At 40.0% G+C, this 27,066-nt stretch overlaps 1 protein-coding gene across 2 annotated transcripts in view; it reads left to right on the forward strand.

Annotated features, from left to right (window-relative positions):
• LOC147627424 (tRNA-splicing endonuclease subunit Sen2-1-like) overlaps positions 1 to 10,454 on the forward strand; it is a 30,684-nt gene extending 20,230 nt beyond the window's left edge. Inside the window, exons 2-6 of one of the 2 annotated variants that reach the window (XM_086814312.1) lie at positions 8,089 to 8,319; positions 8,443 to 8,591; positions 9,499 to 9,680; positions 9,783 to 9,882; positions 9,961 to 10,454. In XM_086814312.1, the coding sequence (XP_086670438.1) occupies positions 8,089 to 8,319; positions 8,443 to 8,591; positions 9,499 to 9,680; positions 9,783 to 9,882; positions 9,961 to 10,140 (842 nt within the window). In that variant the 3' untranslated portion in view covers positions 10,141 to 10,454. Of the gene's footprint in view, positions 1 to 8,088; positions 8,320 to 8,442; positions 8,592 to 9,486; positions 9,681 to 9,782; positions 9,883 to 9,960 lie in introns of both variants that reach the window. The other variant, XM_086814313.1, reaches the window with a different exon arrangement.
• Positions 10,455 to 27,066: the final 16,612 nt, after the last annotated feature.

The following is a 27,066-nucleotide window of genomic DNA, read 5'->3' on the forward strand; positions in this document are numbered from 1 at the left end:
TATCCAAATCCAGATCCAAGTTCAAGTCCAAGCTCAAGTCCAAATCCAAGTCCAAGAAACTCCCAAGTTCGTACACGAGTTACACAGGTGGTATGTGCAGATGTCGAAGAATACGAGGATCAACTTGTAGTCTTGTTGTCCAAATTGAGGAAGAAGACAATCCACAAGGAAGTCTCACAGTAGTTCAAGCTGTCAATAATAGGTGCTTGACATCCCATACCACCGAAGCCTGTCCAAAAGCCTTCTGCACACCAGCTTACGTACTCGCCATGTGTACGTCATGAGCATTGTTTGCTTTTTTGGTCCAAGCCAGACCTTTAGTGGTGCATCTGCACAACTGTGTCATGGTAACCCAAGCTCTCACTTATATAGTTAAATCACCAGGAAAAATGTCAAGTTGGGAAAACGAAGCGACCTAAGTCGGAGGAGGTGGAAGGTTGCTAGAATGCACCAATCTGGAGGGATTGCTGAGTGGACACCAAGGCAAAGGCGGTCGTTAGTTATGAGCCCAACGAGTCTCTGTTGCTGTGGTCTGAAGGAAAGCCTAGAGCTTATTGACTGAGCTGGGCCTGAAGTAAGACCCCCAAGGAACTGACCCATTTTTGGCCTTGAGTGTGGAGTACAAAAAGCACACACACCGCTCTCAAACACAGAATTTATATCTACATTCATGCTTCTTTTGCATCTTGTATGTTAGAAATAATGTCCCAAACATGAGCTATTTTTCTAAGGTTGTTTCTCCCATTTAACCCTTGGTAAGTGCTCTTTGGTGAAGTACATTTACCAAGCATCTAGCCTACCATTTTTCCCTTGATTTAGAAGCATCCCCTAGCATCTCTCCACGTTTGGAATCTACCTCTTTTAGGCTCTAAATCATCTCTACCACTTTACCATTTTAGCCTAGTTTCTTTCCACTCTTTTCACCCAAATCCACCACTCCAAAACTGCTCTTGTAAAGCCTATGTAAGGCTCACTTTTGCTTCATAATAAACAAGTCTTTTTTTGCATCATTTCATGTGTTGAATCTCTTGTCATTTTAGTAGAAACATAAGTGTTATGAATCATGTCATTAACTTTCATTAAAGTCACATTTAATCCACTATAATCATGTAGCTTAATTGATGCACTAGCACATTGGTTTTCTCACATGGGTCCTCTCCATTGCATGATTCCATAAGCATTGATCCTTAGCCTTTTCGTTTTTCTTTTTATTATTTTTCCTCTTTTCATTAGTAAAAGTCATCCTCTTAATCTTCTTCTTAAATATCTCCCTAGTTATAGCCTTTTTGGCCCATGGATAGTGGTGGCTTCAATTCAAGCTATACACTCCAACGTATTCCGCCATTTTGGTTCCCTAGATTGTGGCGCCCAGGGTAGACACACAAAATTAGGCAATTAATGCACACATGGCTGCAATTTGCGCCAAACCTCCACGCTACCCCATTTTTTGTATTTTTGGCTCAAATCAGAGTCCCGCATACAATTAGTTCAATTTCTCTTAACCATAGCCTAGTTATGTACTCTATGAGTACCTCCTAAGAGGATATTATGAATGGTGAAGTATACAGTCCACACGGAAAAAAAACAACCGTATTTTCTTGCATAAATGCGCTGAATTTTGTGTAAATTGCTAAAGCCACTATACCCGAGGCCCTTCACTCATTGTGTAGCTATCATCCTATTCCAAAATCCCTCTCCAATACCTATCTTATCTCATGACTTATAGCTATGACTACTAGTAGCAAGAGTGTGGTTGAAGTCATTAATATCTCGTCTTCAAGTGAAAACTCATCATTATCTTTAGTCAACCAACCCTCCAAAATTCTCAAGAAGTAACCTCTAAAGCCTACTCCACCAAGCACCTCTAGGAGAGAGAAGCTGCCCATTAGAAGAAGCATTAATAGAGCACTTAGAAGGTTGCAGAATCCAAAGAAACCTTGGTATTATAAAGAAGCTATTAGGATAGGTTTCAGTGCTTATCTTGCATCAAACCTTCATTTGTATGGGACTGGGGATATGAAAGAAGACATGGGTTATTAGCTTTCTTGTGGGGATTACTTTAAGTGGTCATAATTATTTGGTTTAGTACTTGTGTTTTAATTTTCACCACTAAAATAATTTGAGTCAAACTTGTGAAGCATTAGACATTGCCCTTGCTCTTGCAAGAGGTAAGACCTTGCTATTATGGCTCCTAGTGAGGTGAGAGAACAGTTTAGGGGGGAGAACTTTCACACTTGGCAAACCAAGGTGAAGTTTAATCTCATGGAAAAGGGCTTGTGGAACATTGTTCAAGGGAAGGAGGAAAGACTTATTACTAGAGAGTGTAGTGCATAATGGGATATAAAGAATGACAAGACACTAGGCCTTTTAGGGGAACACTTGGATGACACTTTTGTACATTGCATTTACACTTTTAATACATCTCAAGATGCATGGGAAATCCCTGACAAATTATTTGGTGCTTGCTACATGTAAACACTCTAAGATTAGTCTCCTAGTGAAGTTCTGTGGGCTTCAAAAGGCTCCACAACTGATAAAATTGTTGTGTTGATTAAGAGTGTGTCACATCTCGATGAATATTCAAAACTTGTCACAACTCTTCTAAATCTTCATACTCCATCTGTCATTGACATTGAAGCTTCTCTCTTGGAAGAGTGTGTACCATTTGATGGTGCTTATTTTGTCAAAGGGAAAATCTCATCCTTGAAAGCCACTCTTCAAACCAAGAAGACCTTTGGGTGCACATTTTGTGGCAAACAAGGACATCTCTAGGAGTTTTGTTTTACAAAGAAGGTCCAAAAGGCCTATCTTGCTGAAGAGAAGAAAGAAGAAGACTCTCCGTCAAGGCAACCGATGAGGCTAACCTTTGCTTTGAAGATTATGATTATGCTTTTTGATGGCCACGGACTTGGTCCTTTTGACTCTCACATCTTTTTTAAAATTTGTTTAAGCGTAGGTACACTTTTTCATGTCATTGTAAACCAAGAGTTTTTTGTTTGATTTACCATCTTTTATATGGACATCTAGGAGATAGCCACTTTTGTGTATGGTAAACTCACCTTGGTCATCATAACCATTGTATTTCAAGCTTTGTACCTATCTTTGATTATGGGAGGACATTCAAGTTTAGGTCATCTTAGCCATTTTTATCTTTACCCATGTTTGGTTCATGGGAAGGTGTGAGCTATTTTCCTAAGGTTGAGCCTGCCACTAGTAATCAAAGAAGAGTAGAAAGAGGAGTCTGATGCGTAGGGCCTTGTATGGTCTTAAGCAGGCTCCCAAAGCCTGGAATTAGAAGATTGATTCCTTTTTTGTTCGGACTGGTTTTGAGAGATCGGTTGCAGATCCCAATGAAACCGGCCTGACGGGCGGTGAAACAAACACTCACACATAAAACACTTCAACGCCGTTGAGGACCTAGAGAAGGAATGAAGGGAGATTATTAGGGTTTCATGTGGGAGACATACACAGAGAAGAAGGGAGAGAGAGAGAGAGAGACGTGGGGGGATAAGTCAACTCATCAAGTGTGAGTGTGTGACTCCCCTATCACACATGTATATTTGCTCAAGTACACATAGTGCACTTAGTACATTAAAAGTACTAAGTGTACTATGTACTATAAAACACATGGGCTAGTACACACTATAAGGGTGGGCATAATGCCTTTACCCCAACAACCTCCCACTTAAAGGCAAAGTGCCCTTAAATGAAGGAAAAGAAAAGAAAAATCAGCATGTACATGATAATATACAAGGCCATATCATGTCGCTATTCTTGATAATTCCCTCCATGACTCAGCGCAGCAACCAAGCTAGCTTGTCGACTCTTGAGCAAAGCTTAGCTGGACTTGCTTAGCAGATAGCGTAGGGCAACACGCAGTCTGTGGAGAGTGCAGGAGTTGCTACGCAGGCTGCAGCTGAGGCGGGCGACGGCAACTCGATTATCACCATCAGCCTGGCTGTACCGTCGTCGAAGAGTTTTATGCAGGCATAAAATCGACGTCGTCTTCTCCTGTGCGCAAAGGTGGCTGCAGCGAACCTGTGTGCAGAACTGGCCACGAGTCGTTGGGCATCAGCGCCTGGCCACAAGAGGGAGTCGCGTGTAGCGCTGACCACTAGGCAGAGGCGGCGAAGAGTTGCGTGTGCAGAACTAGCGCACGCAGGTGTTGGGCGGATACGCGCATGCTGGCATGCGGGCATCCATACTCAGGCGAACACGCCTACGAGCGAGCCGTCGAAGCCAGGCTGGGCGAGCACAACCTGCCACCACAGAGCGCCGTCGGCACGTTTACATGTCCCCGTAAAGCTCCCGCCGCCCACACGCAGCCTCTTCAACTTGCACGAATACTGCTCCTTCAACTGCACGAATACAGCTGCTCTCAACTGCACGAATACAGCTCCTTCAACTGCACGAATACAGCTGCCCTCTCAATACCTGCACAACAGCAGCAGCATCATCAGTTCACGAATCAGAGCAATACGACTCCTCCCTTTCTGCAACATTAATCAGAAATTGCCTGAGGTATTTGCTTCAATTTTGGAATTTGCATGTCCAATCATCAATTGAGCAGGTACAATCATCAATTGAGCAGGTACAGGTCCAAATGGCTCAGATTTTGAGCAAAATTGGCAAAATTGGGTGACATTGGTCACATTCAGGATCAATTTGCAGGAAATTGGATGTCAAAATTTGGGTCTTTTGATGTAATTGTGCCATTGGGCATTCATACATGCTGTATGATGTGAGCAATCTCACATTTGGGGCAAAATTGCAGGAGATTGAAGTGCAGATCAAAGGGCTTCTGTGCCAATTGGGTTGATTTGCATGCACGCATTGGCATTTGATGCTTTGGGCAATGTGTTGATGCCTGTCAAGCACTCAATGTGCCAGTAAATCAAGGGGCTTTTATGTATTGGATGTATATGTGGCCAGGGGGAAGCATTGTGAAGACTTTGGATGCCTTCATGTGCATTAATGTACCATGTATGATCAGAAATTGATCTTGAATCAAGGGGCTTTTCAAGATTTTATGCTTGTTGAGCTTGGCAAAGCAGCAGGGAAGACTTTTATGCCTTGAACCCTCAGAAATCCACTTGCAATCAAGGGGCTTTTGCTCAATTTCTGTCCGGGACTGTTGTATGCAGTGGTGAGGACTGTCAAGGTCTGATTTTCACTCATTTGGACAGCCAGGAGAGCATTTATTGCTACTGTACTTACTGGTACAGATTTGGTACAACTTTGTACAAGTTTTGACATGGCTGTACATTGATTTGAGTGAGCAAAAGGTTCATTTTCAGCTGCTGTACTTGCCGGTACAGATTTGGTACATCATTGGTGAGCACTTAGCACTGTTGTACAGTGTTTTGGAAGGGGAACAGAGCACATCTAAGGTGCTGTCATAAATCTGCAGCAACCAGATTTTGGTGATTTTATCACATACAGTGGGAGTAGAGTTGCATTCATGCTTCCGCAGTGGGAGATAAACTTTGGGAGAACAACTGTGAGCACTTTGTGTGCTTTGGTGCAGTGTTTGCACATCTTGCAGGGAGTCAGGCATTGACAAAGGTTGCATATTGCTATGGCAACCACAGGTGAGAGCTCTTCATTGCTTCACATTAAGAAGCTTGAAGGCTTACATAATTATGACATTTGGCAAACCCAGTGCTATAATGTGTTGCTCCAGAAGAAGCAGCACAAGCCCATCAAAGAAAGGGGTGTAATGCCCGCTTCTCTTACTGCTGAAGAATGGGAAGATATGGATGAGCTGGCAAGATCTACCATCATGTTGTCTGTGTCAGACTCTTTACTTTTCAGCATACGTGAAGAGAAGACAACTTGGGGAATGTGGCAAAGATTGCAGGACTTGTATGCCCAGCAAAGTGCCTCAAGCAAAGTGTATTGGTTGAAGAAACTCATAGGTCTTCAAATGAAGGAAGGGGCGTCTATGACAGCCCATCTAAATGAGTTTAATGGTGTTGTTAGCCAAGTTATCAATCAAAAGTTGGCAATGGACGATGAGTTCAAAGCCACCTTTCTCTTATGCACTTTGCGAGAGAGTTGGGACACATTCAGGACAGCCACTAGCAATTCAAATGCTACGCTGTCATATGCAGATGTGGAGGGTGCTCTTCTTCAAGAGGAGATGAACAGGAAGAACAACTCTGTTGGAAAGTCCAATGCAATGAATGCACGTGGGAGATCCCAGCAAAGGGGTAAAAGCCAAGAACGGGGAAGGAGCAAGTCCCGCTCCAAAAAGGACTTGGAATGCCATTATTGTGGCAAGAAGGGACATATCAAAAAGCAATGCTACAAATGGAAGAATGATCAAAAGGAAAAGGGCAAAGGAAAAGACAAAGACAAAGATGAAGCCAAAGATGCAAAGCCAAAGGGCAAAAGTGGATTGCGGATCTTGCGGTATCTGCAGAGTACGAAGGATCTAGGACTCTTTTACACAGGAGGGGATGGAGTCAGACTCCAAGGTTGGAGTGACTCAGATTGGGGAGGAGATCCAGACACGAGGAGATTTACTTCAGGTTACAGCTTTACCCTCGGCTCAGGAGCAGTTTCTTGGAGCAGTAAGAGGCAGCCAACTATTGCCTTATCTTCGACAGAGGCAGAGTGCCGGCTGCTTGTGGTGCTGCTTGCGAGGTTGTGTGGCTGCGGAGGCTGCTAGGCGAGATTGGGTTTCCACAGAAGGAGCCCACAGTCATCCAGTGTGAAACCAGAGTTGTATAGCTATTGCTCGGAACCCGGTCTTCCATGCCCGGACCAAGCACATAGAGATACAGTATCACTTTGTACGTGATAAGATCTTGGTTGGTGACATCTTGCTACTTTATTGTTCGACGGAGGACAATGCGGCGGACCTCTTCACGAAGTCTCTACCTCAGGCTACGCTCAGGCGGCACTCCAGCTCCCTAGGGTTGATTTCACAGCAGCCAGGAGCTGAGAGGGGGTGTTAGAAGTCATTTCCTATCTTTATTAGACACCGGGGCCTCTGTTGTGGGTGTGCCCGCCCTTTGTAGGTGTTTTCTCATTTTTCCTCACTCCCCGTATTTTTTCCCCATTTTTCCCTATTTTTACCAGGTGTGGGAGGTAGTTTTCTGCACCCTGGCTGATTCAGATACTGGCCGACTGCTAGTCAGGAGGTTCTGGATGCTGGCCGATTGCCGCTTCTGGTCCCCGACCTCTCATGCATGCTGGCCAACCGTGTATGGAGCTGGTCGTGGACATGTAGGCCCAGTCGGCTGCCTTTTCAATAGGCCGACGCCCCATGGCTCCCACACCATTGTATCTTGTTTTCATTTTGGGATCTTGTGTATAGAGAAGAGTTACACGCCTATCTCTCTCCTTCTCTTGTGCTATCTATTTTCTGCACTCTACTTGCTCTTGTGGTCTCAGATTTGGTTATCATCTCTGCTGCGTATTTTGACAGTTTCTACCATTTAACCCTTGCTGTAAGTGCTCTTTGGTGAAGCACATTTACCAAGCATCTAGCCTACTATTTTCCCCTTGATTTAGGAGCATCTCCTAGCATCTCTCCACGTTTGGAATCTACCTCTTTTAGGCCCTCAATCATCTCTACCACTTTATCATTTTAGCCCAGCTAACATTCCACTCTTTTCACCCAAATCCACCACTACAAAACCGTTCTTGTAAAGCCTATATGAGGCTCACTTTTGCTTCATACTTTTTTGCATCATTTCATGTGTTGAATCTCTTGTCATTTTAGTAGAAACATAAGTGTTATGAGTCGTGTCATTAACCTTGATTAATGTCACATTTAATCCACCATAATCATGTAGCTTAATTCATACACTAGCACATGCTTTTCTCATTGTGTTGTTTGTCTTAATTAAGTGAAATGCTCAGATTGCTTGGGCAACCCTTGTTACATCATTATCAAATGTTAATATAGACGTTTTATTGAATGAATATTGGTGTATATAAAAGATGAAAAAGAAGTTTAGAAAATGGGAAAAAGGTTACTTACCACAATCACATCTTTTTGTACAAAAGTTAATGAAGTTCACATACATCGAAAAATTTGTGAAGACTCAAACTTTGATTTTTGTTTTTCTTTTATAGAGTCTGAGCCAATGTCTGGGCCACGATGGAAGTACTCAAATGCAGAAGAGTTTATGCTGGAAAATCCCATCTCTGGAGTCTATGAACAGATGCAGTCCTTGTTGCCTATGAAGTCTTTTCTTGCCCAAACAGCTGTGATCTTGCAAGCTGATGCACATCAGTCTGATCTTCTAAACAGTGCTTGCTTTGGACGCCCTATTCTTGTAGGACCTCAAGCTACCCTTTCTTGCAGTAAGTTCCCTCTTTTTGGAGTCCAACGTGGAAGGGCTGCTGCATGCAACAGCAGCAATAGGCATATGGGTGTTGCAGCCATGCCAGCAAATGATCCTTTTCTTTTCTTGCTTTATTCTGAAGGTGATGGCATCAGTAACGGTTCACCATGCCAGGAGAATGTATCAAGAGATAGAACTGAAGAGATCCTGCTGTACGAGCTTGGTTTGGAGGAGGCCTTCTTCCTATGCTATGAACTGAAGTGTCTGGAAGTCTGCTGCAAAAGACAGCAGGTAAAATTGCATAATTCATGTGGGGCATGGACCATGGTGCAAATCTCACAGTAGAATTGTTTGAAAATCGTTGGAAATTTAAAGGAAATGTAGCTCTAACCAATAAAAAGGGTTCATGTGATTTTTTTTTTCCTGTACTCTCCATTCCCCATTACTGGAACCAATAAAGGGTTCATGTGAAGTTTTTTCTGTACTCTCCATTCCCCATTAATAGAATCTTTGGAAGGAAGCCTAGTGCCTGTCCAGGAAGACTTGTGCAAGAGGAAACCTTAGTGAGAGCATACCAATGTTGCAAGGTACGGGTTGTGCCAGTTCAAAGGAATGGCGGTCTCTCTGTGCCCACATAGCACGAAGGTGTCCGTGTTTGCCTGATTTGCATTTCAAAAGGATTTGAGAAATAATCATGTAAGTACTCGTACCCAGCCTGCCTGTACCCTGTTCCGGCCTGCCTACTGCCTGTTTGGCCTACCCAGGCTGGTGGTAAAGCTCCTGCAGAGTGCGCAGGACCTGAACCAGCCTGCAGATGTGGAGTGGCTCTAATTATCTGGTCCATGGGTAGCCCGTACCTGATAAAAGCTGCTGGTTTCCTTCCAAATGGCCGGATGTGCATCATATGAACACTATCTGGAGTAAAATGTGCCACATTTTTGGACTGCCGACCGTGAACCTTCACATGCTGTGAACATAAACATCTTTGTTGAGGTTTCTTTTCTAAAAGGCAGAAGCTTCACAATACGCTTTACATCCATTCGGGAAATGGGGTGCCAAGGCCACCCCATTTCTAAATGGTGATTATACCTGGATTGAATGGTCTTTTGCTTGATGGTGAACCTTTATATCAACCTTTGTTTTCTTTTAAAATCTGATTACCTAATTATTGGCTGATGACTGAAAGATTAAATGGCAGGGGGATGTGGTTCTGAAGAATGATGACCTCTGGCAGCTAATGCTGAAGCGAAAACAGGGTTTTTTGCACTACTACAAGGCCTACTCTCATCTAAGAAGAAAAAACTGGATTGTTCGGACAGGGCTTCAGTATGGAGCTCACTTTATCACATACAGGCATCATCCATCACAAGTACATGCAGAGTATGTAATTTTGAGCTGTCACACATTTCAATGATGAAACAAACTGAATTTTGATAAACGTGCACAGTACAATAGCATCTAGTCGCAGTATGGTGTGTGCAGGTATGCTGTGATTGTTGTTCCTGAGTGGGAGAAGCAGATGCAGTTGAATTCTTGGAGCCACATGCAAGGCATCATCCGACTTTGTGGCAGTGTAGCCAAAGTAAGCCCGTGAGCTTCATCTGTTTCTGCATTAGTTTGAAGAGTGAAGATGTAATTGCTATTCATGTAATTGCTGCAGACTTTGCTGCTCCTACATGTTGTCCGGACGGAACTTGATCATCACCATCCCAAGTGTCTTGACTTCTACTCAATTCAAGAAATGGAGGTGAAACGCTGGCTTCCAAAGAAGCACCGTATGGACGGTTGTACAGCAAGTACAGTTTCCCAAAGCGAGAATGGCCATGGCCATGCAAACTGATGGATCCATGGATCATGCATGAGACAAGCCTTTGCTGACTGCTGGGCTTCTCTATAGAAGTTCAACTGAAAAAACAACAATCTAGTGGTGCGTGCAATGACAAATGTCTTGGAGGGTGGTTACCCAATTGTGTGTGTGAGTGTGGCTTTCCTTAAAACCAGTAATCCTGTGTTTGGTGTACTTAGTTGACAAGGCCACAAAGTAAGTCCCCTGTCAATTGGACCACATGCAAAACTTACCTTTGGAAGATAGAATGTCTTAAATTTTGCAGATTTTTTAAAGTTGAGAAAATAAAATTTAAAGCAGTTCCAAGACGAGTATCACTACTCGTATGTTGGAGGTTTACTTTGCAATTACAATGTACATAGGTGTGTCAGTTCTACATTGAGAAGGAGGATTGCATGATTCGTTGAAACAGAGTAGTGAATCCTCATTGTTGCATATACCAGTTTGCTTTCTTGCTTCTCATTCTTCTTCCCAATGAAATAAAACCAATGGTTGTGTATTTTTACATTGAGTGGGTCCAAATATCATTCATCCTTTTTAAAACACACTTACTTCGGTAGCTTGGTTGACTATCCGTTTCTTTTCATATAGTGGAAATTTTGTTTGCTCTTCTGTACTTTCCACGAGGGAAGTCCAACCACCAATGACAAAGTAAGAAATATATCCTCCTCCCAAAAATCATTGGCCTGCAAATTTGTGTACATTGTGTTGCTAGAGGACTATTCTCCAAGACTTAACGGGAGATCGCCTTGATTTCTTAAGCTAAAGTGCATGCTCTAAGCCACTTGCGTACACCACAAAGAGTTTACGCTATACAGTGCTATAACAAAGTATCGGAAGCCTGGTCAATAAGAAAGTACCTGAATATACATCTCTTGGATGCTTGCTTTAATCCAGGTTGCTTGTCAATTGTGAAGGAAGACTTCACTCTCTCGATTAGCTCGTCGAATGCGCTATTGAAGTACTTCCTTTTCGTTTCGAGTACGGTGACACAGAATATATCGGGCAATTTCATTTTGTAGGTTGTCTATATTCCGGATACTAGAGGTGATTTGTTCTAAAATCTGGCTGCACAACACCTCTCTTTTCAAGAATCTCTTGCAGTTCTACATGTCTACGCACATTGTCCAAAATGGAAAAAGTTAGAACCATTGTGAGGATGGCATGATTTCTAAGATTGTCATCACTGCTTTGGCGATTGCACTTACCATGAGGCACATGATGTACGACCCGTCTGCATCCTTTAGTAGGTATAATAAACCACGCTTATCTACCAGCCCTAGTGTTGAGCATGCGAGTACCACCCTGTCTTTTGTCAAGCCTTTCGGCTTGTCATCCCAGTTCACTTGCACTAACAATCTACACAAATAGTACATGTTACATGCTCTTTGTGGTCAGACAAGCTTGGTTAATACACTAGGAGAAGATACAGACCTAAAGAAATCGTCGCTATTAATTGGATATACCATCGTGGTGGCAAGTCTCCTAGTTGTTTTTTGACACCTTGCATCAACTTCGTAAAACGCCTCTCTCCACTTACTTTGAAAGGTGTCACGATCCAAAAAATCCTTATGCTGGACAGTTTCATGTAGCCCGGCTTCGTAGTCATCCTAGAAGTATGATATTCTATGGCGTTAGATTTATAGCCCGGTTACAATTGATTCAAAACCCATCAATAGTAGAAGACATCGCTCGCTTGGAAAACAATTTGTGAGAGATGTTTCTCCATCCACTTCCCATCCTTTGGTGAAGCCCATCAAAGAATCGTGTCTTTGTTAGCATATCCGAGTGCACGAATCATGCATATCTTATCCGTCACATTGGGAATGCACATATCCATGCTCATTAATACTGCAAGTTTTAATGTTGTGTTTTAGTAATGAAGTTATATACATTTTAGTCTATTAAGATATAGCTTAGAAAACTCACTTGTTAAGTTGGGCGATCACCCAACAACACCTCTCCTTCATCATGTGTGAAAACATCCAAAAGGATAGCCTTGACAAATGGATGTCTTGAATTGTCGTGTGTGAATGCTGCATTGAAACTATTTTAGTACACAAAGCTATACTCTGTGCATGGTACCAGAAACATATAACAACACTATACCTCTTTTGACTTATTCCATCTAAGCGCGTAAGCGGTGGTTGCCATCCCATATGTAAAACACTTTTCGAGATAAGAACTCCCACTCTGTCCCTTTGATTTGATCCTTAAACTCTTGGTTTTTTCTCCCCCATATCTCATCCCGCAGACCTTTGTCACTTTCCATTATTTCATGTGTCGCAAGCGAAGAAGTTGCGATAAAACATATAAATGTTTCTTGTGTGTGCATGTAACCATGGTTGAAAAACTTAACACACAGCTTCGTGTACCATGCATTAAAAGAATGAATGGATTTGACACCAAATGGCAAAGTGGAATGAATGGAGTAGGCATGCTTTTTTTAATCTGCAAAAGATGAAAAGATTACATAGTCTCTTTGATTGGAGACTTTCTAATTCATATATTCATCTTTTGAGAGCATGTCATACCTCTTGTAGCATGTCAACATGCAGTTCAAGACCTCTTGTAGCATGTCAACATGCAGTTCGCTACCATAGTTGATAACAAAGGAATCTTGCTTCTCATCTTCGTCCTAATCATCCTTACTTGTTGAGAAATGTGGTGCCAAATAGCACAAGGAGGAGATAGGGAGATAATTGATTAAACCAAGCAACATCAAAGTCTATTTATGCATCTATTTATGCATAAAATCAAATTTAATAGGAATAACACTTTTAAAATAAAAAGAATTTCTTTATGCATCTTTTTATGCAAAAAAATTAAATTTTATAAGAATAACACTTTTATAATAAAAAATTTCTTTATGCATCTTTCTATGCATAAAAATTTAAATTTAATAAGAATAACACTTTTGTAATAAAAAAAATTCTTTATGCATCTTTCTATGCATAGAAATTAAATTTAATAAGAATAACACTTTTATGATAAAAAAAATTCTTTTATGCATCTTTCTATCCAAAGAAATCAACTTTAATAAGAATAACATTTTTATAATAAAAAATTTTCTTTATGCATCTTTCTATGCATAGAAATCAAACTTAATAAGAATAACACTTCTATAATAAAAAAATTTCCTTTATGCATCTTTCTATGCATAGAAATCAAATTTAATAAGAATAACACTTTTATAATAAAAAATTTCCTTTATGTCTCTTTCTATGCATAGAAATCAAATTTAATAAGAATAACACTTTATAATAAAAAACATTCATTTATGCATCTTTCTATGCATAGAAATCAAATTTAATAAGAATGACTTTTTTATAGTAAAAAATTCCTTTATGCATCTTTCTATGCATAGAAATAAAATTTAATAAGAATAACACTTTTATAATAAAAAATTTCCTTTATGCATCTTTCTATGCATAGAAATCAAATTCAATAAGAATAACACTTTTATAATAAAAAAATTTCCTTATGCATCTTTCTATGCATAGAAATCAAATTTAATAAGAATAACACTTTTATAATAAAAAAATTCCTTTATGCATCTTTCTATGCATAAAAATCAAATTTAATAAGAATAACACTTTTATAATAAAAAAAATTCATTTATGCATCTTTCTATGCATAGAAATCAAATTTAATAAGAATAACACTTTTATAATAAAAAATTTTCTTTATGCATCTTTCTATGCATAGAAATCAAATTTAATAAGAATAACACTTTTGTAATAAAAAAATTCCTTTATGTATCTTTCTATGCATAAGAATCAAATTTAATAAGAATAACACTTTTGTAATAAAAAAATTCCTTTATGCATCTTTCTATGCATAGAAATAAAATTTAATAATTAATATCAGTGATATCCATGCATATTCATAGGTGAATATGTACATGGAGTAATTAGAATATTTCTTTTAGATGCAAAAATCTTGGGAATTACTCTTTTGGAATAACATAAAAATAAATTTTCTTTTTCACAAAATTTTGGAAAATTTTGCCATAACCTCCTTTGTATGGTTGACCATTTCTCATTTTTATATTTTTTCACTTAACTTAATTAACCCAATTTAGAATTATAGAACTCTAATCTACACAATTTTCTAACTTCAAGAGAGTAAACAATAAGAAGAGTTTAATTAATCACTTAGTTAATCTTTCTAGGATTAAGAAAGGTTGGAATGTAAAGAAGAGAAGGGGGTGGCCTTTTAGCATTTGAATTTAATTCAATTATTTGCAAAACAAAAAAATCAAGAAAACCATAGATTTTTCATTGAAATTCATAAAAAAGTAAGAAAATTAGCTTACATGGAGCTTGTAAGCTCTGGGATTGAGGGTTCTACTTTTGTTTGAATCAATAGTGGCGACCAACTCATTTTGGAGAGGATTAGGCTAAAAACAATTGAATTATTAAAAAAATTCAATGTAGATGGCTCAGGACAGGGAGTAGAGTAACAGTGCATAAACACCATTAAGCTTTTACAAAGGGGGAGGCTTCTATTTATAGAAAAAAGTGAGCCTCTAACCAAGCAAACTGATTCTAGAATTTTTTAGATTAGTTTGGTCAATTTTTGACCATTTTTTGGGTCAGTTCAGCTTACTTTTTGGATCTAGATTTGAAAACAGGAGAGAGGAGAAATGAAAATATCTCATTTTATTGATTAAAAATTGGGAGTAATGATGAGAAAAAGGTGCCTACTTCATGAGGGGAGATCCCCACACTGAGGTGTCAAAATTCAGTTTTTTTTAAATTCTTTTCTTTGGTCCTTAGTCCACTCTTCATCTTATGTGAGCATTTACTCATTTTTGGGGATTTTTTCTTTCATTCTTCAATTTATCTCCTCACTACATTTTGGATTAATCTCATTGGCCTATCAAACCTTTGTATAGACCTTAATCCAAAATTTTGTGAAAAGAGAGACCCTTAGGCTAAGGTCTTTTGTGCACATTATAATTTATTTCTAATGCTCCTTAGGAATTTCTTTTTAAACTTTTATTTTGCGAGAATTAATTTTAATAAGAAGGGATATTTTTCCATCCAAAGATATCTAAAAATTGAATTATCTCTCTCTAGAATATTTTCTCTTTCTAGACCGAAACAGGTAGAAACAAGATCTTTTATTATTCTGAAAAGGGGATTGATTACAGGGGAAGAAACTGGACATCTTGAGGGGTTGGGGAGGAATCTTACATCCTCTCCCACTTGAAAAATGCGAGATGTACTCATCTCGCAAACTAGGGATAATCCCGCATCAGTTCCGCTTCTTTCTCCCAGGTGGAGTCTTCAAAAGGATAGAACTTCCATTTCACTAATAATTCTCTCAAAATTATGTTCCTGAGAACCTTCTCACGATCATCAAGGATTTCTTCAGGTTGGAGTTCCATATGTCCTTGGGTTGAAGAAGTTAAGAGTTCATCATTAAGCACATGATTCGGGCCCGGTACATACTTCTTAAGTAGGCTGACATGAAATACATTATGTACTTTGAGATGAGGAGGCAGAAGAAGTTCATAAGCTAAGTCACCTACTTTCTTTGTAATCAGATATGGCCCACAGTATCTGGGGGATAACTTCTTGTACTTTCCAAGAGATAGAGAACTTCTTTTGGGGCGTACTCGAATGAAGACCATATCTGTTTCTTCGAATTTTTTACCTGACCTCTTCTTATCTGCATACTACTTCTGTCTATCCTTGGTAACTTTTATATCCTTGTGGATTGATTGCATCTGTTGCTCCATGTCGTCAAGCATCTGTCTAGACATCTCGACCCTAATCAATGGGTCGGACCAAGTTAATGGTGTTAGGCAGTCTTGTCCATACTGAGCTTTGAAAGGGCTCATCCCGATACTTCGGTGATAAGAAGCATTGTAGGCGAATTCGACTAGGTGCAGATAACTTAGCCACTTCTTGGGTTCCCTACCACAGCATGATTGAAGTATATCTTCAATTACTTGGTTCACCCTTTCTGTTTGACCATCGGTCTCGGGGTGGTAAGCTGTGCTGAGATCCAAGAAAGTTCCTACTGCTTCGAAGAATGTAGTCCAGAATCTTGACGTGAATTTGGGATCTTGATCACTTACTATTCTCCTAGGTAGGCCATGCAATCCGAAGATTTCCTTGAGGAACACTCTGGCCACATCCATTGCAGTGTAGGTTTCTTTTACTGGAATCAGATGGGCAACTTTGGTTAGTCTGTCAACTACCACGAAGATGGAGTTGTTACCTAATTGCACTGAAGGTAGTCCAGTAATCAAATCCATAGTGATACATTCCCACTTCATCTGGGGGATGTCTAATGGATGTAACTTCCCAGGCATTTTTACTCTCTCGGCTTTGACTTTCTGACATATCAGGCATTGACGTACATGATTAAGTACATCCTTTTTTAGTTCAGGCCAAAAGAAGCTTTTCTTTACAGACATGTAGGTCTTGATGAAACCTGGATGTCCTGCTCTATAAGGATATCATGGGCTTCATAGAATTTGATCCTTAGATCCCTCATCATTGGGAATGCATAGCCTGCTATTATAATACATAATTCCTTCATCCAGGCTGTACCCTTGACCTCGGTTCAACTCCTGAGGAGTTTTGTTTTCCTGCATAAGTAGGGTAGTAATAGGGCCAAAGAATCTATCCAGCATGATCTTCTCTCTTCCTTCATTAATTAATGGATTTGACACCATTGTAATTGTAAGCAAGGAGGCTTTTCTGCTGAGGGCATCTACTACCACATTTTCTTTGCTTGGGTGATACTTGATTTTAAAATCAAATTCTTGCAGGGTCTGCATCACCTTCTTTGGCGCATGTTGAAATCCTTCTGAGTGAAGATCCGCTTTAAGCTCTAATGATCTATCATCAAAGTGAATCTTTGACCTAGTAGGTAATGTCTCCACAACTTCAGGGCATAGACTACTGAAAGTAGCTCCAGCAAGTCGTGGACAGCATAATTTCTCTCATGCGTTCTAAGTTTTCGGGATTCATAGGCCACTGTATGACCTTCCTGCATGAGCGCACCTCCCAGGGCCAAACCACTGGCATCAGTTACTACCTCAAAGGGTAGAGAGAAATTTGGCAACTTCAGAACGGGATTGGTTACCAAGGCGGTCTTGAACTTATCAAAAAAGCACTCTGACACCCGGCAGACCATTGAAACGGGGTATTCTTCTTGAGAAGATTAGTCAGGGGGGAGCTACGAGAGCATACTTAGGTATAAAAATTCTATACCAACCAGTTAATCCCAAGAATCCCCTGACTTCTTTCACTGTCTTTGGTTCAGGCCAATCTATGTGGTGACTGCTTGGACTTTTGCAGAATCTGGAGAAATTCCATCTTTGGATACCGGAAAGCCCAAGTATTCAACATGGTCGATAGAGAAAGTGCATTTTCTCTTTTTTGCAAAGAGTTGGTGCTTCCTTAGAATCTCAAGAACTTTACGGACGTGAGCTTCATGGTCAGCTGCATTCTTTGAATAAATCAGAATATCATCAAAGAAAACAAGAACAAAATCATCCAAGTATTCTGTGAGAATGTTCTACATTAGGCGATTGAATGTAGTTGGGGCATTTGTCAATCCAAACGGCATGACAATAAATTCATAGTGTCCTAGCGAGTATTGATGGCTGTCTTCAGGATATCTTGATCATAGTCCTGATCTGGCTGTCTTCGAGATATCTTGATCATAGTCCTGATCTGGCTGTCTTCGGGATATCTTGATCATAGTCCTGATCTGGTAATACCCTGAGGATACTTATTCTTAACTGTCAACTGATTGAGACCTCTCTAATCCACAGAGAGTCTTAACGTTCCATCATTCTTTTTCTGAAAGAGAACTAGCGCTCCCCAAGGTGAAACACTGGGTCTTACAAACCCTTGTTCTAACAACTGCCTAAGCTCTTCCTTGAGTTCAATGGCTTCAAGGACTGGCATTTTGTACGTGCACTGGTCTACTGGCTGAGCTCCGGGAGTCAATTCTATCTCATGATCTACTTCTTGAATCGAAGGCATCTCAGTTAGCTCTGCTGGGAATAAATCATCATACTCACTTAACCATTCTGGTTCTTTAGCCTTTAACTTTGTGTCTACCGGATTCATTTTGACAACATAAATGAGCTGCTTCTTTCTAAGTCCTTTCAGTAACCTAGAAGCTTTTACTAATTGTAGATCTGGGGATCCAAAAATTCCAGTTGCTTGAACTTTGTTTCCGTGAAGGTCACGGAAGGAAATGGTTCCATTGTGACAGTGAATGTCAGCTTGATTTTTGTGGAGCCAATCCATTCCAAGGATTCCGTCGAAAACTCCCAAAGGTAAGACTCTGAACTAGAAGTCAATTACATTCCCATCTGGATTAAACTGAATACGATCTGCCTCATGGTGAGTGAAAAGAATCTTCCCACTGGCCAATTCAACTTGCGTAGGTTTCCCTGATTTCTGTTCTAAGACTAGCTTACGCAAAGATCTTGGGGAAATAAATGAATGAGTACTGCCTGAATCAATTAAAAGCTTAAATGGCTTACCCTTATACTCAGCTGGAGCATGGATGATAGAGAATCGATGATTTGGCCCTTGGTTTTCAATTGCGGCATAAATTTGACCTCTTTCCTCTTCCACTACTTCTGCTATTGTAACTCCTCTGGCTGCTGTCGATTGGGGCGGAACTCTTTCTCTTTGGTTACCCTAGTTCTGGGAGGGAGTTCCGAGATTACTCTAAACAGAGGTAGATGGTTGTGATACGAAGGGGCTGGTCTCTGCTCTCTAGGTCCTTGACTTCCCTGTCCTCTTGACATGGCATGAAATCAAATTTCTTTAATAAGAATAACACTTTTATAATAAGAAAATTTCCTTTATGCATCTTTCTATGCATAGAAATCAAATTTAATAAGAATAACACTTTTATAATAAAAAAATTTCCTTTATGCATCTTTCTATGCATAGAAATCAAATTTAATAAGAATAACACTTTTATAATAATAATTTTTATTTATGCATCTTTCTATGCATAGAAATAAGAATAACACTTTTATAATAAGAAAATTCCTTTATTTTGAAAAATTTTACCAAAACATCCTTTATATGGTTGACTATTTCTCGTTTTTATCTTTCTTCACTTAACTTAATTAACCCAATTTAGAATTATAGAACTCTAATCTACACAATTTTCTAAATTCAAGAGGGTAAACAATAAGAAGAGTTTAATTACTTACTTAGTTAATCTTTCTAGGATTAAGAAAGGTTGGAATGTAAAGAAGAGAAGGGGGTGGTCTTTTAGCATTTGAATTTAATTCAATCATTTGCAAAACATAAAAATCAAGAAAACCATAGATTTTTCATTAAAATTCGTAAACAAAGTAAGAAAATTAGCTTACATGGAGCTTGTAAGCTCTCCTTTGGCTTGAGGGATTGAGGGTTCTACTCTTGTTTGAAGCAATAGTGGCCACCCATTCACTTTAGAGTGGATTAGGCTAAAAACAATTGAATTATTAAAAAATTCAATGTAGATGGCTCAGGACAGAAGAAGTAGAGTAACTATGCATAAACACCATTAAGCTTTTACAAAGGGGGAGGCTTCTATTTATAGGAAAAAGTGAGCCTCTAACGGAGCAAACTGATTCTAGAATTTTCCAGATCAGTTTGGTCAATTTTTGACCATTTTTGGGTCAGTTCAGCTTACTTTTTGGATCTAGATTTGAAAACAGGAGAGAGGAGAGATGAAAATATCTCATTTTATTGATTAAAAATTGGGAGTAATGATGAGAAAAAGGTGCCTACTTCATGAGGAGAGATCCCCACTGAGGTGTCAAAATTCAGTTTTTTTTTAATTCTTTTCTTTGGTCCTTTGTCCACTCTTCATCTTATGTGAGCATTTACTCATTTTTGGGAGGTTTTTCTTTTATTCTTCAATTTATCTTCTCCCTACATTTGGATTAATCTCATTGGCCTATCAAACCTTTGTTTGACCTTAATCCAAAATTTTCTGAAAACAGGAACCCTTAGGCTGTGGTCTTTTGTGCACATTATAATTTATTTCTAATGCACCTTAGGAATTTCTTTTTAAACTTCTGTTTTGGAAGAATTTATTTTAATAAGAAGGGATATTTTTCCATCCAAAGATATCGAAAAACTGAATTACCTCTCTCTAGAATATTTTTTCTCTCTAGGCCAAAACAGGTAGAAACAAGATCTTTTATTATTCAGAAAGGGGGATTGATTACAGGGGAAGAAACTGGACATCTTGAGGGGCTAGGGAGGAATCTTACATCCTCTCCCACTTGAAAAACGTGGGATGTCCTCATCTCGCAAATTGGGGGTAATCCGGCATTAGTTCGGCTTCTTTCTCCTAGGTGTGGCGTCTTCAAAAGGATAGAACTTCCATTTGACTAATAATTCTCTCAGAATTCTGTTCCTGAGAACCTTCTCATGAACATCAAGGATTTCTTCAGGTTGGAGTTCCATATGTCCTTGGGTTGAAGAAGTTAAGAGTTTATCATTAAGCACATGATTCGGGCTCGGTACATACTTCTTAAGTAGGCTGACATGAAATACTTCTTAAGTAGGCTGACATGAAATACATTATGTACTTTGAGATGAGGAGGCAGAAGAAGTTCATAGGCTGTCACCTACTTTCTTTGTAATCAGATATGGCCCACAGTATCTGGGGGATAACTTCTTGTACTTCCCAAGAGATAGAGAACTTCGTTTGGGGCGTACTCGAATGAAGACCATATTTGTTTCTTTGAATTTTCTGCATAACCTCTTCTTATCTGCATACTGCTTCTGTCTATCCTTGGTAGCTTTTATATCCTTGCGGATTGACTGCATCTATTGCTCCATGTTGTCAAGCATATGTCTCAACATCTTGCCCCTAATCAATGGGTCAGACCAAGTTAATGGTGTTAGGCAGTCTTGTCCATACTGAGCTTTGAAAGGGCTCATCCCGATACTTCGGTGAGATAAGAAGCATTGTAGGCAAATTTGACTAGGTGCAGATAGCTTAGCTAGTTCTTGGGTTCCCTGCCCCACAGCATGATCCAAGTATATCTTTGATTACTTGGTTCACACTTTTTGTTTACCATCGATGTCGGGGTGGTAAGCTGTGTTGAGATCCAAGAAAGTTCCTACTGCTTCGAAGAATGAAGTCCAAAATCTTGACGTAAATTTGGGATCTCGATCACTTACTATTCTCCTGGGTAGGCCATGCAATCTGAATATTTCCTTCAGGAACGCTCTGGCCACATCCACTGCAGTGTAGGTTTCTTTTACTGGAATCAGATGGGAAACTTTGGTTAGTCTCTGTCAACTACCACGAAGATGGAGTTGTAACCTGATTGCACTGAAGGTAGTCCAGTAATCAAATCCATACTGATACATTCCCACTTCATCTGGGGGATGTCTAATGGATGTAACTTTCCAGGCATTTTTACTCTGTGGGGTTTGACTTTCTGACATATCAGGCATTGACGTACATGATTAAGTACATCCTTTTTTAGTTCAGGCCAAAAGAAGCTTTTCTTTACAGAAATGTAGGTCTTGATGAAACCTGGATGTCCTGCTATAAGGCTATCATGGGCTTTATTTAGAATTTGATCCTTAGTTCCCTCATCATTGGGAATGCATAGCCTGCTATTATAATACATAATTTCTTCTTCCAGGCTGTACCCTTGACCTCGGTTTAACTCCTGAGGAGTTTTGCTTTCTTGCATAAGTAGGGTAGCAATAGGGCCAAAGAATCTATCCAGCATGATCTTCTCTCTTCCTTCATTAATTAATGGATTTGACACCACTGTAATTGCAAGCAAGGAGGCTTTTCTGCTGAGGGCATCTGCTACCACATTTTTTTTGCCTCGGTGATACTTGATTTTAAAATCAAATTCTTGCAGGGTCTGCATCCACCTTCTTTGGTGCATGTTGAGATCCTTCTGAGTGCTTTAAGATCTGATGATATGTCATCAAAATGAATCTTTGACCCGGTAGGTAATGTCTCCACAACTTCAGGGCATAGACTACTGAAAGTAGCTCCAGCAGGTCGTGGACAGCATAATTTCTCTCATGCGTTCTGAGTTTTCGGGATTCATAGGCCACTGCATGACCTTCCTACATGAGCGCACCTCCCAGGGCCAAACCACTAGCATCAGTTACTACCTCAAAGGGTAGAGAGAAATTTGGCAACTTCAGAACGGGATTGGTTACCAAGGCGATCTTCAGCTTATCAAAAGCGCTTTGACACCTGGGAGACCATTGAAACGGGGTATTCTTCTTGAGAAGATTAGTCAGGGGGGAAGCTATGAGAGCATACTTAGGTATAAAAATTCTATACCAACAACCAGTTAATCTCAAAAATCCTGTGACTTCTTTCACTATCTTTGGTTTAGGCCAATCTATGGTGACTGCTTGGACTTTTGTGGAAGCTGGAGAAATTTCGTCTTTGATATTAGAAAGCCCAAGTATTCAACATGGTCTCGATAGAGAAAGTGCATTTGCTCTTTTTTGCAAAGAGTTGATGCTTCCTTAGAATCTCAAGAACTTTACGGACGTGAGCTTCATGGTCAGCTGCATTCTTTGAGTAAACTATCTTTGTGAAGATATGGGCTCTATTTAGCCTGTCCAGAAGCTCATCAAGTATGGGGATAGGATACTTATTCTTAACTGTCAGCTGATTGAGACCTTTGTAATCCATAGAGAGTCTTAACGTTCCATGCTTCTTTTTCTGAAAGAGAACTAGCGCTCCCCAAGGTGAAACACTGGGTCTTACAAACCCTTGTTCTAATAGCTGCCTAAGCTGTTCCTTGAGCTCAATGGATTTAGGGACTGGCATTTTGTCTGTGCGCTAGGTTGCTGACTGAGCTCCAGGGGTCAATTTTATCTCATGATCTACTTCTCGAATCGGAGGCATCTCAGTTAGCTCTGCTGGGAATAAATCATCATACTCACTTAACCATTTTGGTTCTTTAGCCTTTAACTTTGTGTCTACTGGATTCATTTTGACAACATAAATGAGCTGCTTCTTTCTAATTCCTTTCAGTAACCTAGAAGCTTTTACTAATTGCAGATCTGGGGATCCAAAAATTCCAGTTCCTTGAACTTTGTTCTTGTGAAGGTCACGGAAGGAATGGTTCCATTGTGTGACAGTGAATGTGAGCTTGATTTTTGTGGAGCCAATCCATTCCAAGGATTCTATCAAAGAATCCCAAAGCAAAGACTCTGAACAAACAGTCAGTTACATTCCCATCTGGATTAAACTGAATACGATCCGTCTCATGGTTGAGTGAACAGAATCTTTCCACAAGCCAATTCAACTTGCATAGGTTTTCCTAATTTCTGCTCTAAGACTAGCTTACGCAAGCATCCTGGGGAAATAAATGAATGAGTACTGACTGAATCAATTAAAAGCTTAAATGGCTTACCCTTATACTCAGCTGGAGCATGGATGATAGAGAATTAACGATTTGGCCCTTGGTTTTTCAATTGCGGCATAAATCTGACCTCTTTCCTCTTCCACTACTTCTGCTATTGTAACTGCTCTAGCTTCTGCAGATTGGGGCGGAACTCTTTCTCTTTGGTTACCCGAGTTCTGGGAGGGAGTTCTGAGATCTCTGAACAGAGGTAGATGGTTATAGCTATAGTCCTCCTGGGATTGCCCTGATTTTGGCGAGATGGACCCTGATTTGACTGATACGAAGTGGTGGTCTCTGCACTCTGGGTCCTTGACTTCCCTGTCCTCTTGACATGCCAGGAGTCGGGCAGTCTTTGAGCTGGTGACTGAAACCTTCACACCCAAAACACTTGTTCTCACTTCTAAGCACATCCCTCTGAATCCTTGAAAGAGGTGGGGCTCCTGAGAAAGTGTTATGAGGGAAGGGTCTTCCTTCACTTTTGAATTTCCCAGCATCTTGATTCTGAATAGGGCCTTGCTGCCTCTTTGGGGGTGGAAAGTTTGAAGCACTTCCCGAGGTTTGGAATCTTTTAAAGTTTGAGGGTGAAGGCTTCGGTGGGACGTTAACAAAAAATGCTTTGGCAAAGTCCTTTGCCATTCTGACAGCTTCTTTTGCCATTGAGACTGGTTTGGCATTTTTCACTAAAGTGTCCAATGGCTCGTTTATCCCTCGAATGAATCTGGCCATTAGCTGCTCTTCATCCAAAAGTGGAGAATATTTGAGGAGAAGGGCAAATGCTTGATGGTATTCTCCAGGTCTGGGTATTTTGGTCGAGACGGTTTGTCTCACAATGGTTCCTCCATGCGACCCTGGCCATTTCCACAATTTTCAATCTGGCGAGAGCCATCTTGCTCTTCTCGTTATAACCGGTTACATCAAAATACTCTTCTCGTTTATAATCGGTTACATAAAAATACTCTTCTCGTTATAACCGGTTACATCAAAATACTCTTCTCGTTATAACCGGTTACATAAAAATACTCTTCTCGTTATAACCGGTTACATAAAAATACTCTTCTCGTTATAACCGGTTACATCAAAATACTCTTCCATTGTCTCGATCCCTTTTTCCACTACTTCTCCTAATTGTTCCCCTTCACCCATGAAGGGACCAGGTTGGGATTGGTGCAGGGCTTTACGAACATCCGGATCTAACTCTTCATTATCGGGGCGGTAAGAGGATCCGATTGCCTACCACGGGCCGCGCGCCTCATGATTCTGACAAAAGGATATTTTTGTCAACTTAACTTTGTCATCAGATTTATGACTATGTAATTTTTGAGATTTATTTCTTAAACAATTAAATATTCCATCGTAATTCTTGAAAACATAACAAGATTCACTCTGATAATTTTATTAACCAATATTCACAACCACGAAAACAATTTAGAATCTTTTGCAAAACATCCTTTATTTATCAAAAGTTTTTGATATATACATAGAGCGTCTCGGCTCCAAAAGTCAGCGCCTCAATCATGTACGCATAAAAAGGCCATACTGTAATGGAGACATGCTATGATATACACGATTCATCACTGATAATGACGCTATAATTCTTCTCCTAGGAATAAAGCGGCTAAGAAGTCTAAAAATACGGCAAGAAATTCTAAAATTCTGGGGTGAGTGATTATAGAGTTGTACATAAGGCAGTCTTGTCTATACTGAGCTTTGAAAGGGCTCATCCCAATACTTCGATGATAAGAAGCATTGTAGGCGACTTCGACTAGGTGCACATAGCTTACCCACTTCTTGGGTTCCCTGCCACCACAGCATGATCGAAGTATATCTTTGATTACTTGGTTCACCCTTTCTGTTTGACCATCGATCTCGGGGTGGTAAGCTGTGTTGAGATCCAAGAAAGTTCCTACTGCTTTGAAGAATGCAGTCCAGAATCTTGACGTTGTCGTGTCGCTACGCGAACACAATGTGAAAAACCCTGGAGTGCATCATCATCCAGCTTTCTTATTGATCTAGAGAGTCAATGCCCTATTAGTCATTAGTGTCAGTGTCCATAGTATGGATGGTTCAAAAATACAAGATTTTTGGATAATTTTAGCCCATTTTTGATATTTTGGATATTATTTCTTGTAAATATCCTAAAAAGGTGTAGAAAACTTTGAGAATAGGGTGACATGCAAAAAGCAAGTTGCTTTCAGCCAGTTTGGGAGATCTCATGTAAAAAGGGAGGGCTTGCGAATTTGCGCGTGTGCACGATCACAGTTTGACAGGTAGCAAACAGCACTTCGAGTGGGGAAGAAGAAGAAGGAGTGACTTGGAGAATTCTAATCAGGTGTCCTTGGGTTTTACCCCCCTTTCGAAGCCAACGGAACCATCAGATTTGCGGTCTGAGTAGCAAGGTTTCTTTTACTGGAATCAGATGGGCAACTTTGGTCAGTCTATCAACTACCACGAAGATGGAGTTGTAACCTGATTGCACTGAAGGTAGTCCAGTAATAAAATCCATACTGATACATTCCCACTTCATCTAAGGGATGTCTAATGGATGTAACTTCCTAGGCATTTTTACTCTCTCGACTTTGACTTTTTGACATATCAGGCATTGACGTACATGATTAAGTACATCCTTTTTTCGTTTAAGCCAAAAGAAGCTTTTCTTTACAGACATGTAGGTCTTGATGAAACCTGGATGTCCTGCTATATAAGGCTATCATGGGCCAAGTATTCAACATGGTCGACAGAGAAAGTGCATTTGCTCTTTTTTGCAAAGAGTTGGTGCTTCCTTAGAATCTCAAGAACTTTACGGACGTGAGCTTCATGGTCAGCTGCATTCTTTGAGTAATCAGAATATCATCAAAGAAAACAAGAACAAAATCATCCAAGTATTCTCTGAGAATGTCCTACATTAGGCGATTGAATGTAGCTAGGGCATTTGTCAATCCAAACGGCATAACAATAAATTCATAGTGCCCATAGCGAGTATTGATGACTGTCTTCGAGATATCTTGATCATTAATCCTGATCTGGTAATACCCTGATTTGAGATCTATCTTTGTGAAGATTTGGACTCCATTTAGCCTGTCCAGAAGCTAATCAATTTTGGGGATAGGATACTTATTCTTAACTGTTAGCTGATTGAGAGACCTCTGTAATCCACAGAGAGTCTTAATGTTCCATCCTTCTTTTTCTGAAAGAGAACTGGCTCTCCCCAAGGTGAAACACTGGGTCTTACAAACCCTTGTTCTAACAGTTACCTAAGTTGTTCCTTGAGTTCAATGGCTTTAGGGACTGGCATTTTATATGTGCGCTGGGCTACTCGCTGAGCTCCGGGGATCAATTCTATCTCATGATCTATTTCTCGAATCGGAGGCATCTCAGATAGTGAGCTCTCCTAGGAATAAATCATCATACTCACTCAACCATTCTGGTTCTTTAGCCTTTAACTTTGTGTCTATCGGATTCATTTTGACAATATAAATGAGCTGCTTCTTTCTAAGTCCTTTCAGAAACCTAGAAGCTTTTAC

This window comes from Cibotium barometz, chromosome 20, assembly GCF_041138505.1.
Source record: "Cibotium barometz isolate CiBa-2024 chromosome 20, ASM4113850v1, whole genome shotgun sequence".
Lineage (NCBI taxonomy): Eukaryota > Viridiplantae > Streptophyta > Polypodiopsida > Cyatheales > Cibotiaceae > Cibotium > Cibotium barometz.